Here is a 25,940-nt window from a genome sequence, read left to right as displayed (position 1 = left end):
CTTCTTGATATAGTCAACTGATCTTTTTTCTCCTGCTCTTTCTGCCCAGTTCTTCTCTTTTTTTGCAAGTGTCCTGAGCACATTCTTTCGGCATAAACCAGAGGTCAGCTTTGTCTTCGCCTTTGTTGTTGTTATTCGGTTGCTCAGTCATGTCCGACTCTTTGCAGCCCCACGTGCTGCATGCAGCACACCAGGCCTCCCTGTCCTTCACCATCTCCCAGAGTTTGCACTGAGTCGGTGATGCCATCCAACCATCTCATCCTCTGTCGTCCCCTTCTCCTCCTGTCTTCAATCTTTCCCAACATCAGGGTCTTTTCCAATGAATCGACTCTTTGCATCAGGTGGCCAAAGTATTGGAGCTTCAGCTTCAGCCCCAGTCCTTCCAATGAATATTCAGGGTTGATTTCTTTTAGGATTGACTGGTTGGATCTCCTTGCAGTCCAAGGGACACTTAAGAGTCTTCTCCAGCACCACAGTTCGAAGGCATCAATTCTTCGGCACTCAGCCTTCAGATACTCTCACATCTGTATATGACTACTGGATTCTTATTCAATTAATGCAAGGTGAGCTTAAATTGCCAATATTTTGCCAGATTTTAAATTTTGACAACAAATTCTTGTTTGAGAACGTAGCAATAATCTATTTATTGTCCTACACACACAAAATATATAAAGGCAAACTGCAAGCAGCCACTCAATTCATCTCAATTTGACAAAGACTGTGCTTACAGCTTTCAAGCAGTCCTTGAAATAAATGAGCTGTTGGCAAAAGTTTATAAACAGATGCTTGCAGATACTATAACAGTGAACATTACTGTCCCCAGAAGGTTTCCACTGAAGACGATGCCTGAGTTTACTAGCAGAGCATTAACTAAGATATTAAATCTGGCATTATCCCTAACTACTGTTTGTGTCTTATTCCAAAAGTGGGGGTCAGGTAATATAAACAAAGTAAAGCAAAAACAAGGTGACAACTACTCACATCTGACTTTTCAAAGATGGGGATCTGATCATTGATATCAATAACGTTGATTTGCACAAAGCAGAGGGTCTTGAAATCTGAAAATCAAAAGCACATCACAAAAATTTTCACTGAAAATCATGCATTGAGATCAGAAATCTGCAAGAAAAACAGTTGGCAAGTACAGTGACAGCCACGCCACAATTTGACTATTGGCCTGCGATGTGCAGAGCAAGGAGTCTCTCTGTTCCCCACCAACACCCACGTGTAGGTCACCAAGGTGGGGTGGAAGAAAACCCTGGGAGAGGCTCCTCTGGGATTCCCGCTCCACCCACCTGCCTCCTCCTCCATAAAAGCTTGTTCCTGAGCCAGGCTTCCTGGGAAGCAGCCTCTGTTTTCTGGCTCGTGAAACCTACATAGCCTTCAAAGCCCAGTGCAAAACTGTCCTTCTAGAAAGCTTCTTTGAGCATCCGAGAAGGTTGTCTTTCCTTCTCTGAACACTTCTGGCTCTCACTGTGCTGTCTCTCTTCTGCCCCCATAAGGGAAGGCCCAAGTGAGGGAGGCACAGTACAATGGTGTGTCTGTGTACAAAGTCGCTTCAGTCGTGTCTGACTCTTTGCGACCTTTTGGACTATAGCCTGCCAGGCTCCTCTGTCCATGGGATTTCCCAGGCAAGAGGACGGGAGTGGATTGCCATGCCCTCCTCCAGGGGAATCTTCCTGACCCAGGATTTTACCCAGGTCTCTTACATATCCTGCATCGGTAAGCGGGTTCTTTACCCCTAGCACTGCCTGGGAAGCCCACGATACAATTAGCCCTCTTCCAAGGGCATGCCTACCCAGAGGCAGCTCACAGAATCCTGGAAAGTGGCTTTGAGGGGTGGGTTTGACAATTCAGAGACCTAGTCAGAGACAGCAGTTCAACCTGGATCCAAGGTGAGCATGGAGTACCGGTAGAGATGGGATCCCCAGAAAAACAGCCACATGAAGGCCAACAGGATGGGATCTTTTGTTGAGGTTTCCATTATTCCAGCCATGAAGCCTGTATTATACAATGGCTAAGGCTTTGGGCTCTGGAACCCCACCACTGAAATTCTGTCTCTGCTACTTATCAGATGTGTAAGAGGTTGGTTATGTTACTTGAAATCAGTGTGAGGCAGTCAGTTTATAAAATGTAGACAGCAACAAAATCAAGGTTCTCATCCTAACAGACACCGCTGGCACTCTGTGCGTATCAGGCGCGGCATTAAGTGCTTTGCTTACGTGACTCATTTCATCTTCACTCTGACGCTGTGATGTAGGTACGATTGTCATTTTCATTTAGTTCACAACCGAGGAAGCCCAGGGCAACTTGACCAAGGTCCTGCAGCTGGCTCGTGGTCAAGCCAGAATTCGAGTCCACGTGCTCGCCAGTCCTCTCCGTCTGCTCCCCGCCCTTCACCCTGCTCTGTGCCCTGGGGCTGCCCTTAGGAACAGCATCACTGGGCATCCTGGCCCTCTGGGTAGCGGTTGAGCTCTACCAGGGGGAGCACTGGCAGGAGGTCTGAGGAAGGGCAGGAGCACGGAGTCAGTCTGGCTCCCACTGCCAGCAGCTTCCTCTAGAGTCACAGCCCCAGGCCCAGGGCCTGCTCCTTCAGGGAAGGGCCCTTCCCTTTCCCTTCTCACCTTGGGGTAAAAATGACTCCATGGTGCTTCACACCTCCTGCTGGCTTCCCGTAACCCCTACCCACAGCTTTACAGATAATCCCTTCTTTATCTCTTTTTGGTTACTTCTTTGAAGAGGGCTTTCTTTTCCTGGGATACTGACAAACATACTCAGGCTGCAGAGCTCCAGAGCTTGTTCTCAACACACCAGACACAAGGCCAGGCGTGTAACCTAATAATAACCATCTTATAAATAAGTGGATGCTAATTAAAGCTGGGTCCAGCCCCCAGGACATTTGTAGACAGCAAGAACGGCTGGAGATTTGGAGAGGTCCCAGGGCCTGAACTCACCACTTGCCTGTTCCATGTAAGCCTCATTTGGACCAGCAGTGAGCCTTGTGATTTCATGTAAATAAAATCACTTCCCTGAATTTATGTAAAACTATGCTAATTATAGCCTACTGACTAATTTTCTGTAGTATACTATTGAATGTTTAATTCCATCAACACACATACACCCATATATTTACATATAAATATATTGCATAATCTGGTCCATATATTCTATAGATGTATTCATGTATATAGACTATTTGTCATCTGATTTCCACTTTATGCTCTTACGGCATTAAACTGCTTTGGGTCTCCATGCATTTGCACATGGACTTTCTTCTCCTCTATAAGCCTTTACACTGTTTTGTAACTTGTCATATTCATCCATCGAAAGTCAGATTAATGACACCTCTTCCAGAAAGCTCTCTTAGGTCTCTCTCCCTCTCCACTGAGTCACTCATTGCTTTCATGGGCTACCTTGTACATATTCCTTATAATTTATTTATTCACTTGTCCATCTCCTCTACCAAAAGTGCTCCTTGAGGCCAGACAGCGGGTCTTATTTATTTGTGCATTCCCAGTACCTTGAATGGTGCCTCAATCAAGCTAAATGCTCAGTAACCACTGGAAGAATGGCTGGCTAATGGTGTGAAATTGTCAGCTCATCACAGACAGGGATAATTTATTATACCCACTTTCATTGTACCTCTTAGCATAATGCTAAGCATTATGTTAGGCCCTCTATATTTGCCGAATTACTATGTCTCAAATGTTCTGCTTTGGGGGCCTGGTAAACCCCAGGACTCTCAGTTCTCTTTAGTATCTCAACATCTGGATAAAGAAAAAAAATATGAAGCACAATGTGAAATGATGCTCTTTAGTACAGCATACCTATATAATCTCTCTTTCCTAGCATAATAATTACTGAACTACTTGGTTCTTTAAGACTCAGGACCAGTTAACTCGAAGAAAGATTCTTAACTTAAAAGTACTAATGACCCTAAAACAGGCCTGTCTCTGAGGTCGAGTATGTTTGTGTGTCTGTGCAATTTATCTGAGAACATATGCATTTGTTTAGGAATTCATAGTTTCCATCAGATTCTCAAAGGGTCTCATGACTTAGCAAAGATTAAAAACCACTTGCTTTGAAATTGTATAAAGTATAAGGATGAATGTTTCCTGATATTGTCAAATGGCCAATTAGAAGCTAATAGGAGAAGACAAAGCTTTCCAAAAGTTCCTTCACAGTCATACAGTAGAAGCCTTTGAGTCTGAAAGGGAGACTTGAGAAATACAACTAACTGTCTTGTTTGTGATCACGGTGGCCATGACAACGAGGCTTGCCAACAACTTCTAACAACAGGGATCTTAATTGACAACATGCTGCCGGGCTCTGAACTCCATCACCACGTGTGCACCAAGACCTTGCTTCCCATTGGCTGCCCCAGCAGTGCCTGAACAAGGCAGGCAGGCTAAGGTAGGCCTGCTTTGGGAGACCACAGACTCCTTCCACAGCCAACCTCGGACCTCCGATGACCCTGCCGAACTTCCCTTTGACCGGGAGTTTCCCCAGCACTTTCCTTCCTTCCCTCCTTCACTCAGGGTCAGGCTCGAATTGAGGTGTGATGGCTCTTCCACACTTCTCTGTATCCCTTTCCATTTTTTCTCATAGGCAGTTCCCCTAATAAAATCTTTATATATTTAATCCCCTCGTGGGCATCTGCTTCTCAGGAGACAAACATAATCACATTTTCTGAGCTGCAACTCTGGCCGTTACCATGTTGGCTTCTGGGCTTGTTTTATGTGGGAAGCAAGACCTTTTTCAATGGTAGCCTCTGTAACACACCCAGGCATTAGAGCAGCCTAACAATCACAGCTAGAAAGAAAACAAGTGTTTTCACTCGACACCGTGAAAGCGATACTAACCTTTGTCAGACACCTCTATGGTCAGGTTGTACTGCGGAGTGTCCCACTTACGCAACGACTGCACCACTAACTGGAGTATTCCAGAGAATTCTTGGACCAGGAAGAGTCCATCTTGAGGAACTTTGGGAGTTTGATCCACAATTCTGTATTCTAAAACACTGTTGATAGTGTCTTGTTCATCCATGTCGTGAGCAGTAAGAGTTCCAATACTGCTCCCTATAGGGAAAGAAAGAAGGAAACCCGTCCATTAATTTTTTTAGCCTATTAAAAAATGGCTTCCGTGGAGAATCGGGTTCCTAGAAGGCACTAAAAGGAACCGTGAGAAGCAGAATAATGTTCTTAGATTGATGCTGGTGCTTCTCACCTTTTCAGTAGTACAGTGTGTGGAGCAGCGTCTTAGTTGGCTGCATGTGTGTGTGAGTCGCTAAGTCGCATTTGATTCTCTGCGACCCCATGGACTGTAGCCCGCAGGGCTCCACTGTCCATGGAGTTCTCCAGGCCAGAATACTGGAGTGGGTTGCTGTTCCCTTCTGCAGGGGATCTTCCCAAGCCAGGGATGGAACCTGGGTATCCTGCATTGCAGGCAGATTCTTTACTGTCTGAGCCACCAGGGAAGTCCATTTTTAGCTGGCTAGGGCTTGCCATAAAAAAAATTTTTTAAAAAGTGACCACACGATGGATGGCTTTAACAACAGCAATTTATTTTCTCGGTTTCTGGAGACTAGAGGTCTGAGAGCAATTGTGAGAAGGACTGATTTCTTCAGAGATCTCTGGCTTATAGATGGCCATCTGGTGCGTGTGTTTGCACATGGTCTTCCCCCGTTCTGTGTCTATTCAGATTTTCTCTTCTCAGAAGGACACCAGTCATATTGGGTTAAGACCCACGCTAATGACGTTGAAGACCGTGTCTCTAAATGGTAGTCCCCCTTGAGGTGCCGGGGGCTAGGACTTCACCATATGAATTTGGGAGGACCCAAGTCAGGGTCTTGAACCATCCTGGATGTGGAGTGGGCCCTAAATCCAGAAGAGACGACAGAGACACTCACAGAGGAGGAGGCAATGTGAAGAAGAGGGCAGAGACTGCGGCAAGGCCACCATGAGCAGCCAACGAATGCCAGGAGCCACCAGGGGCCAGGATTCTCCCCTCGCGGGCACCTTGACTGCAGGCTTCTAGCCTCCAGAACTGTGTGCGGATACATTTCTATTGTTTCAAATCTCTGAGTTGGTGGTCATTTGTTATGGCCACCCTCAGACACTAATGCACAAGGCAAATGGTAAAACTAAACAAGGACAAGCCAACTGTGCTGAATTCTAAGCAAGTTTCTGGAACAACAGCAGAGACTGACTCCACCCCCAAGATAAAGACAGCACGGGCCGAGAGCAGGCTGGTGTCCTCTCCACCTCGCTGCAGTTTATGGACCTAAGTTTTATGTCTGTGAGTGTCTCAGTCCAGCGAGTTCTAGAAGTCTGGCCACAACGCAGTGCTCTACCCAGGTCTGTCTGGATGAGCTCTGATAGATGCTGGGTCATTTTGCTGCATGAAATGGGAATTGTGTGTTTCTCTACGCACAGCCAGAATTCCATATGAAGGCTAGAACTTGAATATGTATCCCCCTTGTGGAGTTGGCTTTATCCCCTCGCCCTGTTACTTTGCATCTACTGATTCACAGGGAGATTTGGAGGGTTTCGTGAGGGGAGGAATGAAAGTACCTATGTTATGCCTCTAAGAGGGTTGCCCTGGCAGACGTGTCTCCTGGCCAGGGAAGGAGAGGCATCAGAACATGTGTCTAGCATGGTAGCAGCTGCCATTTCTGTGTCCTCACAAGCAACCAAGTCACCTTTGCAACCTGCATCTGCCCTTGTAAGAAAAGCATCTGCGTGCTGGAATGAAAGTGCGTCTCACTAAATTCTGTGGTGGTTTGGTGTCTGAGGGCTTCCCTTGTGGCCCAGCTGGTAAAGAAGCCACCTGCAATGAGGGAGACCTGGGTTCGATCCCTGGGTTGGAAAGATCCCCTGGAGAAGGGAAATGCCACCCACTCCAGTATTGTGGCCTGGAGAATTCCATGGGCTGTATAGTCCATGGGGTCGCAAAGAGTTGGACACGACTGAGCGACTTTCACTTTCACTTTGGTGTCTGAGCAGCCCTGCTCGGGACCCTTCCCTTGGCAAGTGAGTGTAACACAGAGGACACCGGTCTCCCCTCACTGCGGGGGAACCCTCCAGCGGTCAGAGACACCAGGACTGTTTGGCATCACTGACAGGGAAACTCCAGTAGGGGGCGCCACTCAGTGGGAGCAGAGAACTTCATGAATGAGCCAGGAGTGAAAGAAGTGTCATGTCTCCGAGTGACAAAAGCTAGGAATAAGTGGCAGCCCAAACTGATTCAGAGGTACATACAGTATCTCTTGGGGCACCGAGAAATACTTTGGGGAGGTGGGGCTTTTATGAGAGGATAAAGTTCTGGTGTGAATACAAAGGCGTTGGTGGCAAGTGGGATTTCAGAATTAAAGTTGGCACTGCTGAGACTTGGGTACATGAGTCTCACAAGTTTCTGGCTGATACAAGACACCAAACAGGAGAATATAAATATACTAAAGAATAATCTGGTATTTTAGTGAGCTAGACAGGGCCCCAAAAGGCAGGGGCATTTTTGGGGGAGTATCCTTCTAGGCTATATATATTAGAATAGACTCATTCTGTGTTGATTTCTAAGAATTCCTGATCCATTAAGTCCACAACTCAAGACTGTGAAATATTGTTACAAAATAAATGATCACTTTTGGAGAGGCTGCACCCTTGAACAATTTGTTTTCCCAGCAAGGTAAACTAGTCTCAGAAAACAAGTACTGTCCTCCTCCCTAGTAAGGCAGGCCACCACTATGATGGCCCCCAGCAGTCGCCCCACCCCTGATAGTGACGCCTTGGTGGAACTTCCTCCTTTTGAGTGTGAGCTGGGCCTAGTGACTCATTTCTAATGAATATGGCAAAAGTTATGGGATGTCACTTCTGAGATTAGGTTATGAAAAGACTGACTTTCATCTTACTTGCCATTTTTTTTTAAACTCTCTCTCTCTTTCTGAATGTCCAGATCCCTAACTCAGAGAAACTGTGAGATAATAAATGTTTGTTATTTTAAGCTGCTAAATTTGGGGGCAGTTTGTTATGCATCATAGATGAACAGATACACTAAATGTTGGGCCCTACACAAAAATACTTGAGGTATCATCTACAGAGGTTTTCAAAGATCTTCTGCACAACCAATGAGCTCGGCAGTAAGGAGTAATAGGTAAGAGGTGTCCCAAATCCAGTGAAGTCATAGAACTCCCAGAAATCAGTGTTCTAATAGTAGCTGTCCCTGCACAAAACTAAAGCTATCCTGGAATAGTACAAAGAAATGAAGCAGGTCAAGAATAGAAGGACAAAAGCAGATAAAAACTGAACTTCATCTTTAAGCCCCATGAGCTTTTATCAGCTTCCTAGAGAGGGTCAATTGCAGGGTATCTGGCATGGAGTGTGAATGTTTGTTTAAATTATTTAGCAAATTTGATGGGATCACATCTGTCACTGACTTTTTTGGAAGGCAAAAAAGAATCTATGGGAAAACTGTGCAGATGAGATAACGTTACACATTTATACAGGATGCTGGTGCAAGTGGTTATGGTGCTCACGGCAGGTGTAGGGGTGTGAGTAGCGACAGGAGTAGTAGTAATGGTAGAGGCAGGAACCGCGCTATGAGTAGGGGTGGTAGTTAGAAAACTCCAGTTTTAGAACCCTTCTCAGACACTCCCTGAACTGAAATACTGTACCCGTGTGAGTCCCAAAATGCATTCTACCTCTATGCTGTGTTGGGCATGGACAACCGATCCCCAGTCACGTTTATCTGCCACCATTTACCCAACAGGGAGGAGAAAGGGATTACAGAGTTAAAGAAGACAGACACACACTTTCTTACCTATTTGTTCATTCTCCTGGACCTCAAGTACAGTCACTGGAGATGGACACGTGGGTGGATTATCATTAATGTCTTTCACTTTCACTTGAATTTTCAGTGGGATCGAGAGTGATTTTCCCTGCTCATCCCTTGCAACCGCATAAAAAACATACTATAACAAGAACAGAGGTAAAACATGACTCCATCATCATCTTTTTTAAAAGGCAGAGAAAACAACTGTTTCAAGACTATTCCATTTATCCCTTTATTTTCCATTCATTTAGAACTGCGAAATGAGAAAATATAAAATGGATTGAATTTGTGGGGTTATTTCCATGCCTTTGAGAGCAATAAGGCACTGAGGTTCAGAACACAGTTCTGGGGGTTTGGTGGCGGTGGTGTGGGTGTTCAGTAAAATCCTCTCTGCCCTCAGGTCTCCGCGGGCACAGGGTCTCGTCTCGTCACCCGTGAACCTCCTCTTAGATTTACTCACTGCGTCCTTTTCTTCTCGGTCCAAGGGCTGAGTCACATAAATATCTCCTTTCTGGTCTATCGAAAATGGAAATCGTGGTGTGTTCTCCTTGTCCACTAAGGAGTATAGAGCACCTGGATCATTCCACTGCACCTACAGGGCCCAGAGCAAAATGTGAGGAAAGACAGTCCCGGACGGACAGAACTGGAAAGGAAATAAACAATTTTCTAGCTCTCCGTTTGAAATTTCTGACGACCTTGTTTGGATGTCTGTGGTTTCTTATAACTGCTAAATTACATTTTTCATTTTCAACCTAAAATAATCCCTCCCCCTTTTTTCCTTTTCACTGTTGTATTGCTCCAGATAAGCACATAGCAGTATTTCCCTTCCCTAAAGCAATTCTTTGTGAACCCTCTAAAGAGTCTATAGGTTGTTCATTTGGAAGCCTGGTTGTGAAGACTTCCTGTCATGAAACACCACTTTAAGAAACAAGATGCACTTAATGTCTGGCATTATGTGAGGACCAAGCCATGATGAATGACAAGCTCCCAAAACTCCCCAGTAAAGACAGGAGACACTCTCAATTCTTCATCATGCTGTTATTTAAAACAAGTGATACATAAATAAAGAACATCTCTCCTTTAAATATTTAATCTCATAGACTTTAGGGATAAGAATATTTGCCAACTCCCAGTGTTGTTTTGTAAATAACTTGGAAAAAATAAAATCAATAAACTCAATAGTAATTCCTGTCCACTTGCTACAGACAGAGCCTAGCCTATGGGATAATCTACTTACTACTAATAACAACACTTATTGAGGGTTGTGCCCCATTCCAGACATAATACTAAACACTTTAAAGTGTCTCATTAAATCCGCAAACAGTCCCATCAGGTAGAGACTATTGTTACCCGAATCTTATAAACCGGGAAACTAGCACGCAGAATGTTTAAATGACCTGCCTAAAGTCCTACACTAAACTGTTTCCTCAAAGACAACTTGGGAAGGGTATCAAGGAGCCACCACTGTCCTTTTCTAGTTATTTAAGCTCCAGGCCAAAGGTTATGTTCTTGGTTGTAAGCAAGCTCCCGTTACGCCCTACAGATTCAGCCCAAGTTCTTCCATCTTTCCCCTTCCACTCTTCTTCCTCAGTTTGAAGACACACCGAGTACTTTTCCCAGGCCTGGGTATTGGCTGTGGCTCTTTATATTTTCTTTTCTTCGACAGTGCTATGAAAAACTAAGTATATGCATTTTTTTTTTTAGCATTTATAAATCCTTATGAAGGCAACGTGAATAATAAATAGGAAGACTTTCATAAAGGAACCAAACTGAAATTCTTGGAGAAATGAGTCCTGATATACTTTCTTATCTGGTAAAGCAGAATACTTCTTGCTTTCGTTTTTTTTCTTCTGAAGGTGAAATTCATTAATTCAACATTCAGTAAGTGGGAAGCTGCTATATAACGCAGGGAGCCCAGCCTGGCGCTCTGTGAGGGCTGGGATTGGGGGGAGGGGGGTGGCAGTGAGAGGGGGCTTCAGAGGGAAGGGATATATATACAGTTATGACTGATTCTCGTTGTATGGCATTAAACAAACACAACATTGTAAAGCAATTATCCTCCAATTAAATAAATAAGTAAATTTGTAAAAGGAGGTAAAATATTTTTCATGTTAAAAACCTTCAATAAATAAAAATCTTAAGTTAGAAGATAGATACAACAGGATGGGCCCCAGGACCCCTTAACAATAGCAGTACCATTTAAAAAAATATATATAGGAGTACTAGAGACCAGAACTGCCTCATAACGTTAATAACTTTTATCTACTTCCACAGATACTAATTAACTTCTGTCACACCCTAAAGAGCTGTCATTATCCCCATTTTATTGGTGAGAAGTTGCCTCAACTTCTCATAAACAATAAATGACTTGTTTATGCTTCCCTGGTGGCTCAGATGGGAAAGAGTCTGCCTGCAGTGTGAGAGACCTGGGTTCAATCCCTGGGTTGGGAAGATCCTCTGGAGAAGGAAATGGAAACCCACTCTGGTATCCTTGCCTAGAAAACCCCATGGACGGAGAGCCTGGTAGGCTGCAGTCCACGGGGTTGCAAACAGTCGGACACGACTGAGCGACTTCACTTTCACTTTCTTTGTTTATGATCAGTCCTTGAGGTAATAGAGCAAGAATGTGGTTTTGCTTATCTGCTTCCAAATCCAGCGATCTTCCACTGACTCACAGCTTTCTGTGTCAAGAAATCTCCTGATCTCCCAGGAAAGATCAGATCTGGGTGGGCCCCAGAGTGGATTTCCAGGAATTAAAGCAGGAAGAGAAGGCTCAAAGTGAGACACAGGTGGGACCAGGGGAGGGTCTGAAGGGAGAGGGGAGGTACCTACAGGGGATGGCGTTGGAAAGGGGGTGGGCTCCAAAGATAAAAGTTGTCTACTCAGCTCTTACTCTTGGCCAGTCCTATCTCTGCCCCTCAGCCTATGATGGGGCAAATCTTTCACACTGAGATTTTCCCCACCGGAATAAGAAGCAACATTTCAAAACTAATTTGCAGTCTCAAATTCAAATCATGCACATGTACCCTATACAACTCAGCCATATTCTACACTATAGACAAGAAAAAGAAAATAGCATTATCTACTTAGAAAATGAAGGTGAGTAAAGTTCTCTTTTAAAACTCAAATATATGTAAGTTGGGCTTCCCTAGTAGCTCAGATGATCAAGAATCTACCTGCCATGCAGGAAACTTGGATTCGATCCCTGGGTGGGGACGATACCCCACGGAAGGAAGTGGCGATCTGTTCCACTACTCTTGCCTGGAGAATCCCATGGACAGAGGAGCCTGGTGGGCTACAGTCCACAGGGTCACAAAGAGTCAGACATGACTGAAGTGACTTAGTGCACATGAATCTAAGTTGGTACAGTCCAGAGTTCACCCATGATGGCAAACTCCAGAGACTTGTGGTCAGAGATTTTGTTTATTTAGTTTGCTTTATAATGATACTATGCAAAAACATCAGTGAAGACCATGAGAGTGGGCCCCTACAATGTGAGTGCATTGATTGGGCAGGCTGTTAGCATTCCCTGGGCACTACCTGAGTGATTTTAATGGGGTAAGGTTCAGTCGAGTTTTCTTCAATCTCCACAGGTTCTGGCGGTTTCCAAATGTTCTCCTTCACCGTAATATCCACATGCACGCTGTCAGTGAAGGAATGCTCACTCAGGCCTCCCATGTCTTCCACTGAGACCAGCAGCTTATAGGAAGGATTCTTCAAAGGATCCAATTCCTGGGATCCTATGGGAAGTAGGAGAGAAGAGAAAAGGAAATGTCTCTGAAGATGATATAGATCTAGGTCATTTGTATTGATTCAGAGAGTCCCTTGAGGGCATCACTTAACTCACCTTGTGGAGTAAGTGAAATTCCTCCTGTTTGGTTGTTGATCTGAAAGTACATGACATTGTTGACCTTGGGAAGCTGCATGATAATCTGATAAATAAGTTGGCCATTGAGTGTGGCTGGATCATCCAAGTCTGTAGCATTGACATAGATAAAGGGCTTTCCTGTTTAACAAAATGTACCCAGAAAAAAAAAAAAAGATATTTAGATATTAAAAAAAGATGTTAAAAGATATTTTTTAAAGATATTAAACCAACCATAGACACATTTGCCTTCCAAGGGGCAGAAATAGAGTGGAGGAATGTGCCATAATTCATATTAGTGTGGAGTAAATCTTTATTCTGCTCCTTTTTCCTAGGATGAAATTCCTTAAAGTGTGGTCCAGGAACCTCTAGGGGTCGTTGAGACTGTTTTTAACGTCATACATGTATAAAAGACCCATCCAAATCACAAGATAAATTGATGCATTTTAGCATAAAGGAGTACCCAAAAAAACATTGATACAGTTTCAGATTCCACATTGCAATCAACAATAAACTATCCCTTGCTGAGTTTTGTCTCGTATCAAAGACTATTCACAGTAATCTGAAAACACTGTTACAGTACTCCTTTTTTCAACTACATACCTGCCTAAGGACAGTTTTTCTTTAAACGTTTCAACCAAAACAGTATATGGCCACAAAATGAATGCAAAAACAGACATAAGAATCCAATTGTTCTCAACTAATCCAAACATTAAAGGATGTGCAAAGACTAAAACAATGCCATTTTCTTAATAATTCCTACTGTCTTTGAAAATACAGTTCTTTTTATTAAAATATGATAATTACTTTAGATCAATTACTAAATAATTTTTCAATTTCTCAGTTTTGATTTCAAATATGATAAATATTGGTAGATATAACCAGTGATATAGTGGAGCCAACTGGTACAACCCAGTTGAATTTCCAGAAATACTGTGAGTCAATTATTAACACCATTGGTAGTTTAAAATGAGTTATGGTGGGAGTAGTTATACCACAGAAATTGACAAATGCTACAAATCTGAGGTTTTTTTCCCACTCCCAGATAGACAGCTATTAAAATTTGCCAGCATACTACTGGATATAAGCCATATATCCTTGGAAAAGTTCCTTAGAGCCTGTAATAGTTTTTAGGAGAATACAAGGGCCCTAAGACCAAAAAGTTTGAGAACCACTGAACTAGAAAATCCTATTGGTGAAGAATAAGACCTGCAAGATAATTACTTAGCACAGTTCAGCAGTGAACCTTTGGTATGCAACCTCAGAGACAGAGACACATGAAATTACTCCACATAATACAGTGAAAGGAATACTCTTCCAGAGTTATTGGAAGTGGGCATTGAAAAATGAGAGAGAGCATTAAGTAACACAGAAGGAAGTTTGAGAGTGAGTCGATGGAAATGGCCAAGAGTCTTTCTGAGAACTCAAAGTCTAATATTCAGGTTTATTTTGTGCACTGTTATGACAAGATGCTCCTTCATTTCTCTAAATCTTTAGTAAAGCCTACCACACACACTGTGATTGCAGCCATGAAATTAAAAGACGCTTGCTCCTTGGAAGGAGAGTTATGACCAACCTAGATAGCATATTCAAAAGCAGAGACATTGCTTTGCCAACAAAGGCCCGTCTAGTCAAGGCTATGGTTTTTCCAGTGGTCATGTATGGATGTGAGAGCTGGACTGTGAAGAAGGCTGAGCGCCAAAGAATTGATGCCTTTGAACTGTGGTGTTGGAAAAGACTCTTGAGAGTCTTCTTTTGGACTGCAAGGAGATCCAACCAGTCCATTCTAAAGGAGATCAGCCCTGGGTGTTCTTTGGAAGGAATGATGCTAAAGCTGAAATTCTAATACTTTGGCCACCTCATGCGAAGAGTTGACTCATTGGAAAAGACTCTGATGCTGGGAGGGATTAGGGGCAGGAGGAGAAGGGGACGACAGAGGATGAGATGGCTGGATGACATTACTGACTCGATGGACATGAGTTTGGGTGAACTCCGGGAGTTGGTGATGGACAGGGAGGCCTGGAGTGCTGCAATTCATGGGGTCGCAAAGAGTCAGACACAACTGAGCAACTGAACTGAACTGAATTGAACTGAACCGCCCACACCTAGGCTTTGATGAGGGGATTTCCTGGAGATAAAAGGTAAGAGAATTGTGAACGGATGAGCCCTAGCTAGGAGCTGGAAGTAAGAGAAGAAAAAGAACTAGGAGCCAGCAGTGACCATGAGAATGTGGATTTCTGGGAGGGTGTGGGGAAGTAAGCTTACCCTTTCAGAGTGTTCTAGAGCTGTGTGTGTGTGTGTGTGTGTGTGTGTGTGTGTGTGTTAATTGCTCAGTCATGTCCTACTCTGATGACAACATGGACTATAGCTGCCAGGCTCCTCTGTCCATGGAATTCTCCAGGCAAGAATACTGGAGTGGGTTGCCAGTCTTTTCTTCAGGGGATCTTCCCCATCTAGGGATTGAACCCAGGTCTCCCACATTGCAGGCAAAGTCTTTACCGTCTGAGACAGCAGGGAAGCCCCTCTAGAGCTGTAAGGTATTCTAAAATCTCATCCAAAGATAGTGGTCCTTAACTGGGGGTGATTTTGCCCCCAAGAGATATTTGAAAATGTCTGAAGACATCTCGGCTATCAAAGCTTGGAAAGGAAGTGTTGCTCCTGGCATCTGATGTGTAGATAGGTCAGGGAAGCTGCTAACATCCTATAATGCATAGAACAGCAGCCCCTGACCAAAAAAAGAGAAAAACAACAACAACACAAAAAAGAATTATAGAGCCTAAGATGTCAGTAGTGCCAACGGTGAGAAATTGTGCCCTAGAGCAATGGGGATAATAAAACTAATCCCACAGGATTGCTGTGAAATTTAAATAAGATAAATAAAATTTAAATAAGATAGTAAGTGCTTAACGAATGATAGCTATAGCTGTTAACCACACAAATCTGCCATTCTGCCAAATATCTCCAGGCTCCTGCCTATTACCTGGGCGAGAATTCTGCCTTACTGAGCCTTCATAATGTTGCTGGAGAAACACAGGTCGGTTGTCGTTGATGTCCTTCACTTCGATGGTGACAGGGACCGGGCCCTCCACTGTATTGCCCTGAGCATCCAGGGCTGAGACCTGATGTTGACAGGAAAAGGAAAGCTTCTCGGTGAGTCTGAACCTCATATCATACACCCAAAAGTCACTTGAAGGAAATTAGAGCCCAAATAATCAATGGTCTGATAACTACAGGGGAGAAAGACACCCATAAAAGCCCAAATTGGGAGCTGCTAAAATAGAGGCCCTATCAGTTAAGCCAAGCTAATCATGACTGTTTTCCAGCAGTGGGATATGCTGGACACTGGACATGCTGTTTTCTAAATAGCTAGAGTCAGTGAAATAAGAACACTTTGACCCTTGAGGATATGGAAACATCACGTGCTGTTACAGAGGCATTTTAGTGGTCAATCTGCATATTTACTAACAGAAAGCTTTTGGCCTGCTCTTTACCCACAGTTAGCTCTCTACCATTTCTGTGTATTCAGATACAAACCATGAAACTTAAGGGAGAAAGAGAGGGAGGAGGTCTCTTTAGTCAGACTCTGACTTTGGTCATCGGTCACTTCTGCTTCTTGCAAGGCCCAAAGGTGCGTCATCTAGCACCAATGCTGCCTTCTTTGCAGAGCCAGAGCCCACCCAATAGCCAGAGCAAGACACCAGTGAAATATCAGAGAAGTGTTGAGTGGTTTTGATCCAGGTGCCTAAGTAGGGCCTTACTTGATGAGTGATTCATCTGAGAGCCTTGGCAATATAACTTGGGTTACCTGGTCAAAAAGCCTAAAAACGAAGATATCTTTACCAAATCACTCTCTAGTTGATTTAAAATATATATATATATGGACAAACGAGATTGGCAAACACGTTGTTAGGGTAAGGAGAGTGGAAACGGGATTCTGTGCTGGGGAGGAGTGTGCCAGTGGCATCTCCAGCACTCAGAGATTGGAGCTGGTGTCCGTGGCCTGGTGTCGATTCACCTGCAGTCTGTGAACAGCTCTTGTTTCCCTGTCCAGGCTTTTGTTGTGATATAGAAGTCCATCAGATTGTATCTGAAATATGCCATCTGTCTCCCCCGTTAGTTTGAAAGTCACAGCAGGAGGATTGGCCTTAAACTGGGAAAAAGCAAAAATTAGATTAAGTCATTAGGAAAAGCAATGTTGTAGAATTTGTTGTAAGTCACCAATTTCAGGTAACATTTTTATTTGCACAAGCACCAAAATAAAAATTTCTAAGCTTTTAAAGGGATACATTCTAAAAGTCTGCTTTAATATTAACTAATATTCAAACTACATGTCTCTCAAGAAACAATAAATGACATAATTTAATATATTTACAAAAATCAATTGATACTTTACATTATAGCTAGAATTAGATGAGATTTTTTTCTGGGAATATCTGAGAGCTATATTACTCCTAGCTTCTAAGAAACATTAAGAAGTGTAGTTTCATTGCTAGGATGAAAAAGACAGCATTTAGTACTTCTAAAAACTGTGACAAAGATTAAGAGATACTTTAATGTTAAGGAAAACAACTTTAAAGTGACTTTATTTGATAATATTCTGTATGAAAATCTCACTTTTCAGAAATGAAGAAAATGTCAATGATCATTCATGGGATAGCTATAGTATTTTTAAGACCACAGAAGAGAAAATTCACTTAAAAGCAGACAGAAAAGTCATTCAACCTCATTAACAATTTTAATATATTTTTCTATATTCACAAGTTAAAAATCAATAATAGCCAATGTTGTAAAAGCTCTTGTAAAGAATGGAAAAAAGCACATATATTATTAATGAAAATATAAATTAGCATAATCCTTTTGGAAATAACTTGAGGCATAAAATGTTGCAGGACATAAAATCAACACACAGAAATCCCTTGCATTCCTATACACTAATAATGAGAAAACAGAAAGAGAAATTAAGGAAACAATTCCATTCACCATTGCAACGGAAAGAATAAAATACTTAGGAATATATCTACCTAAAGAAACTAAAGACCTATATATAGAAAACTATAAAACACTGGTGAAAGAAATCAAAGAGGACACTAATAGATGGAGAAATATACCATGTTCATGGATTGGAAGAATCAATATAGTGAAAATGAGTATACTACCCAAAGCAATTTATAGATTCAATGCAATCCCTATCAAGCTACCAACAGTATTCTTCACAGAGCTAGAACAAATAATTTCACAATTTGTATGGAAATACAAAAAACCTCGAATAGCCAAAGCAATCTTGAGAAAGAAGAATGGAACTGGAGGAATCAACCTACCTGACGTCAGGCTCTACTACAAAGCCACAGTTATCAAGACAGTATGGTACTGGCACAAAGACAGAAATATAGATCAATGGAACAAAATAGAAAGCCCAGAGATAAATCCATGCACATATGGACACCTTATCTTTGACAAAGGAGGCAAGAATATACAATGGATTAAAGACAATCTCTTTAACAAGTGGTGCTGGGAAATCTGGTCAACCACTTGTAAAAGAATGAAACTAGACCACTTTCTAACACCATACACAAAAATAAACTCAAAATGGACTAAAGATCTCAACGTAAGACCAGAAACTATAAAACTCCTAGAGGAGAACATAGGCAAAACACTCTCTGACATTCATCACAGCAGGATCCTCTATGACCCACCTCCAAGAATATTGGAAATAAAAGCAAAAATAAACAAATGGGACCTAATTAAACTTAAAAGCTTCTGCACATCAAAGGAAACTATTAGCAAGGTGAAAAGACAGCCTTCAGAATGGGAGAAAATAATAGCAAATGAAGCAACTGACAAACAACTAATCTCAAAAATATACAAGCAACTCCTACAGCTCAACTCCAGAAAAATAAATGACCCAATCAAAAAATGGGCCAAGGAACTAAATAGACATTTCTCCAAAGAAGACATACAGATGGCTAACAAACACATGAAAAGATGCTCAACATCTCTCATTATCAGAGAAATGCAAATGAAAACCACTATGAGGTACCATTTCACGCCAGTCAGAATGGCTGCGATCCAAAAGTCTACAAGCAATAAATGCTGGAGAGGGTGTGGAGAAAAGGGAACCCTCTTACACTGTTGGTGGGAATGCAAACTAGTACAGCCACTATGGAGAACAGTGTGGAGATTTCTTAAAAAACTGGAAATAGAACTGCCTTATGATCCAGCAATCCCACTGCTGGGCATACACACTGAGGAAACCAGAAGGGAAAGAGACACGTGTACCCCAATGTTCATCGCAGCACTGTTTACAATAGCCAGGACATGGAAGCAACTTAGATGTCCATCAGTAGATGAATGGATAAGAAAGCTGTGGTACATATACACAATGGAGTATTACTCAGCCATTAAAAAGAATACATTTGAATCAGTTCTAATGAGGTGGATGAAACTGGAGCCTATTATACAGAGTGAAGTAAGCCAGAAGGAAAAACACCAATACAGTATACTAACGTATATATATGGAATTTAGAAAGATGGTAACAATAACCCTGTGTACGAGACAGCAAAAGAGACACTGATGTATAGAACAGTCTTATGGACTCTGTGGGAGAGGGAAAGGGTGGGAAGATTTGGGAGAATGGCATTGAAACATGTAAAATATCATGTATGAAATGAGATGCCAGTCCAGGTTCGATGCACGATACTGGATGCTTGGGGCTAGTGCACTGGGACGACCCAGAGGGATGGTATGGGGAGGGAGGAGGGAGGAGGGTTCAGGATGGGGAACACATGTATACCTGTGGCGGATTCATTTTGATATTTGGCAAAACTAATACAATTATGTAAAGTTTAAAAATAAAATTAAATTTAAAAAAATGTTTATAGACTTTAATAACAAAAATTACTAAACAGAATTTATCCTAAGGAAATATTTTTTAAACAATAGTGGCATGTGCTCCACAAAAAAAGAAGCCACTGCAATGACAAGCCCGCTCACGGCAGTAAAGAGTTAGCCCCTGCTCACCACAGCTAGAGAAAGCCCACATGCAGCAATGAAGACCCAGTGCAGCCATAAATAAATAAAAAATTATTTTAAAAAAGAAACTAAATAAATGATGACTAAACTAACCCAAAGCAAGTAGAAGGAAATATAAAGTGGAAATTAATGAAATGGAGAATACAAAAGTAAAGGAGAAAATCAACAAAACCAAAACTTGGTTTTATTTTTTAAAAAAAAAAAAAAAAGATCAATACAATGAACAAATCTTCAACTGGACTTACCTCAACCAGTTCAATCTCTGGTTGAGGAACTAAGAACCTGCAAGCCAAACATGGCACAACCAAAAAAAAAGAGGGAACATCACTACCAAACTTACAGAGATTAAAAAATCTAAATAGAATACTATAAGCAACTGTTTTCTCACAAATCAGACAACCTAGGTGAAATAGATAAATTCTTAGACAAAAACTACAAAAACTGACTATGCCAAAGCCTTTGACTGTGTGGGTCACCACAAACTGTGGAAAATTCTTCAAGAGATGGGACTACCAGACCACCTGACCTGGCTCCTGAGGAATCTGTATGCAGGTCAAGAAGCAACAGTTAGAATCGGACATGGAACAACAGACTGGTTCCAAGTTGGGAAAGGAGTCCGTCAAGGCTTTATGTTGTCACCCTGCTTATTTAACTTGCATGCACAGTACCTCATGAGAAACGCTGGACTGGATGAAGCACAAGCTGGAATCAAGATTGCCAGGAGAAAGATCAATGACCTCAGATATGCAGATGACAGGACCCTTATGGCAGAAAGTGAAGAGGAACTAAAAAGCCTGCTGATGAAAGTGAAAGAGGAGAGTGAAAAAGCTGGCTTAAAGCTCAACATTCAGAAAACAAAGATCAAGGCATCTGGTCCCATCACTTCATGGCAAATAGATGAGGAAACAGTGGAAACAGTGACAGACTTTATTTTGGGGGGGGGGGCTCCAAAATCACTGCAGATGATGACTGCAACCATGAAACTAAAAGCCTCTTGAGGAAAGTGAAAGTGGAGAGTGAAAAAGTTGGCTTAAAGCTCAACATTCAGAAAACTGAGATCATGACATCTGGTCCCATCACTTCATGGGAAATAGACGGGGAAACAGTGGAAACAGTGTCAGACTTTATTTTTCTTGGGCTCCAAAATCACTACAGATGGTGATTGCAGCCATGAAATTAAAAGACGCTTACTCCTTGGAAGAAAAGCTATGACCAACCTAGATAGCATATTCAAAAGCAGAGACATTACTTTGCCAACAAAGGTCCATCTAGTCAGAGCTATGTTTTTTCCAGTAGTCATGTATAGATGTGAGAGTTGGACTATAAAGAAAGCTGAGGGTCGAAGAATTGATGCTTTTGAACTGTGGTGTTGGAGAAGACTCTTGAGAGTCCCTTGGACTGCAAGGAGATCCAACCAGTCCATCCTAAAGGAAATCAGTCCTGAATAGCCATTGGAAGGACTGATGCTAAAGCTGAAACTCCAATACTTTGGCCACTTGATGAGAAGAACTGACTCATTTGAAAAGACCTTGATGCTGGGAAAGATTGAAGGTGGGAGGAGAAGAGGGTGACAGAGGATAAGATGGTTGGATGGCATCACAGACTCAATTGACATGAGTTTGAGTAAATTCCGGAAGTTGGTGATGGACAGGGAGGCCTGGCGTGCTGCAGTCCATGGGGTCACAAGAATCGGACACAACTGAGCAACTGAACCTAACCAAAATTGACAAAAGAATAAAAGAACTATAGCAAGTAAAGAGATTGAGCTAGTAATTTTAAAAATTCCCACAAAGGAAAGTCCAGGTCTAGATAACTTCACTGATGAATTCTGCCTAACAATGGGAGAATTAAGAGTATGGAACACTTCCTAACTTATTCTACGAGGCCAATATCCTTATATGTAAATCAGAAAAAAAAATACAATAAAACTGCAGAGCAGTATCTCTTATAAATACAGATGCAAAAATTTTCAACAAAATACTAGCAAACTGAATCTAGCAACTATAAAAAATTATATATCATGACCAAGTGGCATTTATCCCAGAATAAAAGGCTGGTTCAACATACAAAAATCAATTAATTTAATATTCCATATTAATAGAATAAAGGACAAAACCAGACGAGTATCTCAACAGAAGCAGAAAATCATTCCACGAAATCCAATATCCTTTCATGATGAAAAATATGCAACAATTCAGGAATAGAAGGTAAATTCCTCAACCTGATAAAGGATATATAAGAAAAACCCACAGTTAATATTAATATTATACTTAGTGGTGAAAGACTGAAAGCTTTCCCCATATGATCGGGAACAAGAAAATGAAGCCCAATCTTGTCACTTCTATATAGTAAGTCCGCTTCAAGTTGTGAGCTCTCAAAGATTCGAGTGTGCATTTCCGTGTCTTAAGTTAGTGCACTTATCTGGCGCACGTTGTCACGTGTGTGCGTCCTCTGCGGGTGGTTGTGCTTTGTGTACTTTACAGTTCTGTAGAGAATGGGCTTCTCAGGGGGCTCGGTGGTGAAAAGAATCTGCCTTCCGATGCAGGAGACACAGGAGATGCTACTTCAAGCCCTGGGCTGGGAAGATCCCCTGGAGGAGGAAACAGCAACCCACTCCAGTATTCTTGCCTGGAGAATCCCATGGACAGAAGAGCCTGGTGGGCTACAGTCCATGCGGTCGCAAAGTCAGATATGACTGAGCATGCACGCACTGTATAGAGTGTAGTAGTATAATGTCTTAATTTCAAGCCCAAGATATCATCTACAATGAGAAAAAAAGAGGCACTACCCAGACATCACTGGATCATTTTATCAAAAGGGTAGCGTTGAATCCAGCAAGGAGCCAGAACCTGTGCTACCAACATCAGGCGGGAGTGGAATTGCAGCTCGCCCTCTGTCTCCTATTGCTGACACTCCTTCAGCTCTGTCGTCGGCCACCTCCTCTCCCTCTTCAGGTCGGTAACTCCTCTTGCCTATTCACTCTGTACCAGCCCCTGTTTGCCAGATGCTGTCCTGTACTTTTCAGGGTACTATTCTGTAAGGTAAAAATGTTTTCCTTATTTTTTATATTTGTTTTTTGCATATTATTTGTGTGAAAAGTATTATAAACCAATTATAATATGGTCCTCTATAGCCAATTGTGTTAGCTGGGTACCTAGGCTAACTCTGTTGGACTTATGAACAAATTGGACTTTAAGAATGCACTCTTGGAACAGAATTCATTCGCATGGAGGGGACTTCCTATCTAATATTGTACTTGAGATCCTAGGCAAGAAGAGAAATAAAAGTCATCCAGATTGGATAATAAAAGTACCTCTATTCACAGAAGACATGATCTTATATATGGACAATCTTAAGGAATCTAAAAAGAATTTTACAGCAAATAAACAAGTACAGTGAGGCTGCAGGACAAAAGATCAATATACAAAAATCAATACTATTTCTATACACTAGCAAAAAAAAATCTGAAAGTGATATTATGAAAACAACTCCACACACAATAAGATTAAAAAGAATAACATACTTCAAAATAAATTTAACCTGAGAAATACAAGAAAATCTGAATTTGTAATCTGAAAACTTTAAAACATTATTGAAAGAAATTAAAGATCTAAATAAATGGAAAACACCCCATCCTTAAAAGTTGAAAAACAAGATTTTTAAGATAGTAATATTCCCCAAATTGAGATACTGATTCAACACAATCCCTACCAAAATTACCTTTGTCTTGTTTGTAGAATTAACAGGATGATCTTAAAATTTAGGTTTAAATGTAAAAGACCCAAAATAACCAAAACAATCTTGAAAAAGAAGAACCAAGTTGGGAGACCTAACACTGCATAATTTCAAACTTTACTACAAAGCTACAATATTATAGAACTGTGTAAGAATTTCTTTCTTTTTTTTTGGAGGATATGTTAATAATCTAAGGATCAACCCCATGGGGCAATAAGTTTATGGCACTGGCATGCTGCTGCAGCTGCTAAGTCACTTCAGTCGTGTCCGACTCTGTGCGACCCCATAGATGGCAGCCCACGAGGCTCCCCTCCCTGGGATTCTCCAGGCAAGAACACTGGAGTGGGTTGCCATTTCCTTCTCCAATGCATGAAAGTGAAAAGTGAAAGTGAAGTTGCTCAGTCGTGTCCGACTCTTAGCGACCCCATGGACTGCAGCCCACCAGGCTCCTCCGTCCATGGGATTTTCCAGGTAAGAGTACTGGAGTGGGTCATCAGTGCCTTCTCCGATGGCACTGGCATAAGGATAGACATATAGATCAGTGGAATCAAAATCAGGAGTACAGAAGTAAACTTTTGTATTTATTGTCAAATTAATTTCCAACAAAGGTGTTAAGATAATTCAAGGGGAAAAAAATAGTGTTTTCAGCAAATGATGTTTGAACAACTGGATACTCACATGCAAAAGAAAATGAAGTTAGATCCCTACCTTGTACCATGCACAGAACAACTAAAAATAGATTAAAGGCCTAAATGTTAGAGTTAAAACTATAAAACTTTAAGAAGAAAACACAGGCATACAACCTTATGACTCTTGATGAGGCAGTAGTTTTTTAGATATTATATCAACAGCACAAACAGAAAATAAAATAAATAAATTGAACTTCAAAATTAAAAGCTTTTGTGCTTCAGATGACATTACCAAGAAACTGAAAAGATAATCTACAGAATGTGAGAAAGTATTTGCAAATTATGTGTATAAGAAACTTTATGCAGAATATATAAACAGCTCTTACAATAAAAAGACATAATCCAATTTAAAAATAGGCAAAGGATTTGAAGAGACATTTCTCCAAAGAACAGATACAAATAGTACGTAAGTACATTAAAAGATATTAACATTAATCATTAGGGAAACCCAAACCACAAAGAAACCACTCTACTCCACTAGGATAGCTTTAATTAAAAAAAAAAACGGTAACAAGCGTTGCCAAGGATGTGGAGATATCAGAACACTTATACAATGCTGGTTGGAATGTAAAATAGTTTAGTTGTTTTGCAGACCAATTTTACAGTTATTCAAAAGGCTAAATATTAAATTCATCATGACTCAGAAATTTTACTCTTACATATATATCCAAGAGAATGGAAAACATGTCCTCACAAAAAATTGTACATGAATGTCCATAATACCATTACTTTGTAATAGCCATAAATGTCCATTAAATGATAAATGGATATTCAAAAGGTAGCATATTCACACGATGGAATATTATTCGGCTATAAAAAAGGGGTGGAGTACTAACAGCGGCTACAATATGGATGAACCTTGAAAATATGATGCTAAGTAAAAGATACTATACACAAAAGGCCACATGTTATATGACTTCATTTTTATGAAGTGTCTGTAAAGGCAAATCTATAGAGACTGAAAATAAATTAGTGTTTGCCAGGGGGTGGGAGGAGACGAAAGAGTGGCTGCCAGTGGGTACAGGGTTTCTCTGAGGCTGGTGAAAGTGTTCTGGGATCAGACAGTGGTGATGGTTGCATATTTTTATGATATATTAAAAACCAAAGAATTGGCCATTTTAAAAGGGCAAATCTTAAGATATGTGAGTTACATCTCATACATTACAAAGAGAAAAGGCAAAAAATGACCTATCTCAGAAATGTAGCATACAATTCTTTCATCTGGAAGCCCCTGAGAATACAGAGCTGGGCATAATTGCAAATCTTCAGTGAAAGAAGTCTGTAGATGTGTAGTTCCTTCCTTCCTTCCTTCCTTCCTTTTCTTTCTTTCTTTCTTTTTTGGAGGATATGTTAATAATGCAAGGGTCAACCTCATGGGGCAATAAGCTTGTTTTGTGCCTCCCTGACTTCAGGTAAGAAGTTCTTTGGTACAGATGAGGGGACTGGGACAACTCCATGGAATAAAGAGCTCAGAGTACATCTTACCAAGGCCGATTTTCCCACATCATCTCCACAGCCAAAGATGGAGAGAGAATGAAATGCTTTTTTTTTTTCTGAGATGTCAGATTTTGTTTTTTGTCATGTAACCTACTTTTTAATTTAAATTGAAGCACAATATTACATGGGCTTCCCTGGTGGCTCAGATGGTAAAGAATTCAGCGGCAATGCGGGAGACCTGGGTTCGATCCCTGGGTTAGGAAGATCCCCTGAAGGAGGATATGGCAACCCACTCCAGTATTCTTGCCTGGAGAATCCCCATGGACAGAGAAGCTGGGAGGACTAGTCCATAGGGTCA

General features: G+C 41.5%; 1 protein-coding gene across 5 annotated transcripts in view; it reads right to left on the bottom strand.

Annotated features, from left to right (window-relative positions):
- Nucleotides 1–25,940, bottom strand: part of CDH17 (cadherin 17) — an 88,946-nt gene that overhangs the window by 31,363 nt on the left and 31,643 nt on the right. For 4 of the 5 annotated variants that reach the window (XM_061439362.1, XM_061439361.1, XM_061439364.1 and 1 more), the window contains 8 exons: nucleotides 16,707–16,841; nucleotides 15,672–15,810; nucleotides 12,674–12,832; nucleotides 12,367–12,566; nucleotides 9,287–9,418; nucleotides 8,815–8,965; nucleotides 4,863–5,078; nucleotides 982–1,058 (listed from right to left, as the gene is read on the bottom strand). In XM_061439362.1, the coding sequence (XP_061295346.1) occupies nucleotides 982–1,058; nucleotides 4,863–5,078; nucleotides 8,815–8,965; nucleotides 9,287–9,418; nucleotides 12,367–12,566; nucleotides 12,674–12,832; nucleotides 15,672–15,810; nucleotides 16,707–16,841 (1,209 nt within the window). Of the gene's footprint in view, nucleotides 1–981; nucleotides 1,059–4,862; nucleotides 5,079–8,814; nucleotides 8,966–9,286; nucleotides 9,419–12,366; nucleotides 12,567–12,673; nucleotides 12,833–15,671; nucleotides 15,811–16,706; nucleotides 16,842–25,940 lie in introns of those variants that run through there. The other variant, XM_061439365.1, reaches the window with a different exon arrangement.

The sequence above is a fragment of the Bos javanicus genome, chromosome 14 (genome assembly GCF_032452875.1).
Source record: "Bos javanicus breed banteng chromosome 14, ARS-OSU_banteng_1.0, whole genome shotgun sequence".
NCBI lineage: Eukaryota > Metazoa > Chordata > Mammalia > Artiodactyla > Bovidae > Bos > Bos javanicus.
Note: the sequence above shows the minus strand (reverse complement) of the source record. Positions and strands in the feature narration are given on the sequence as shown.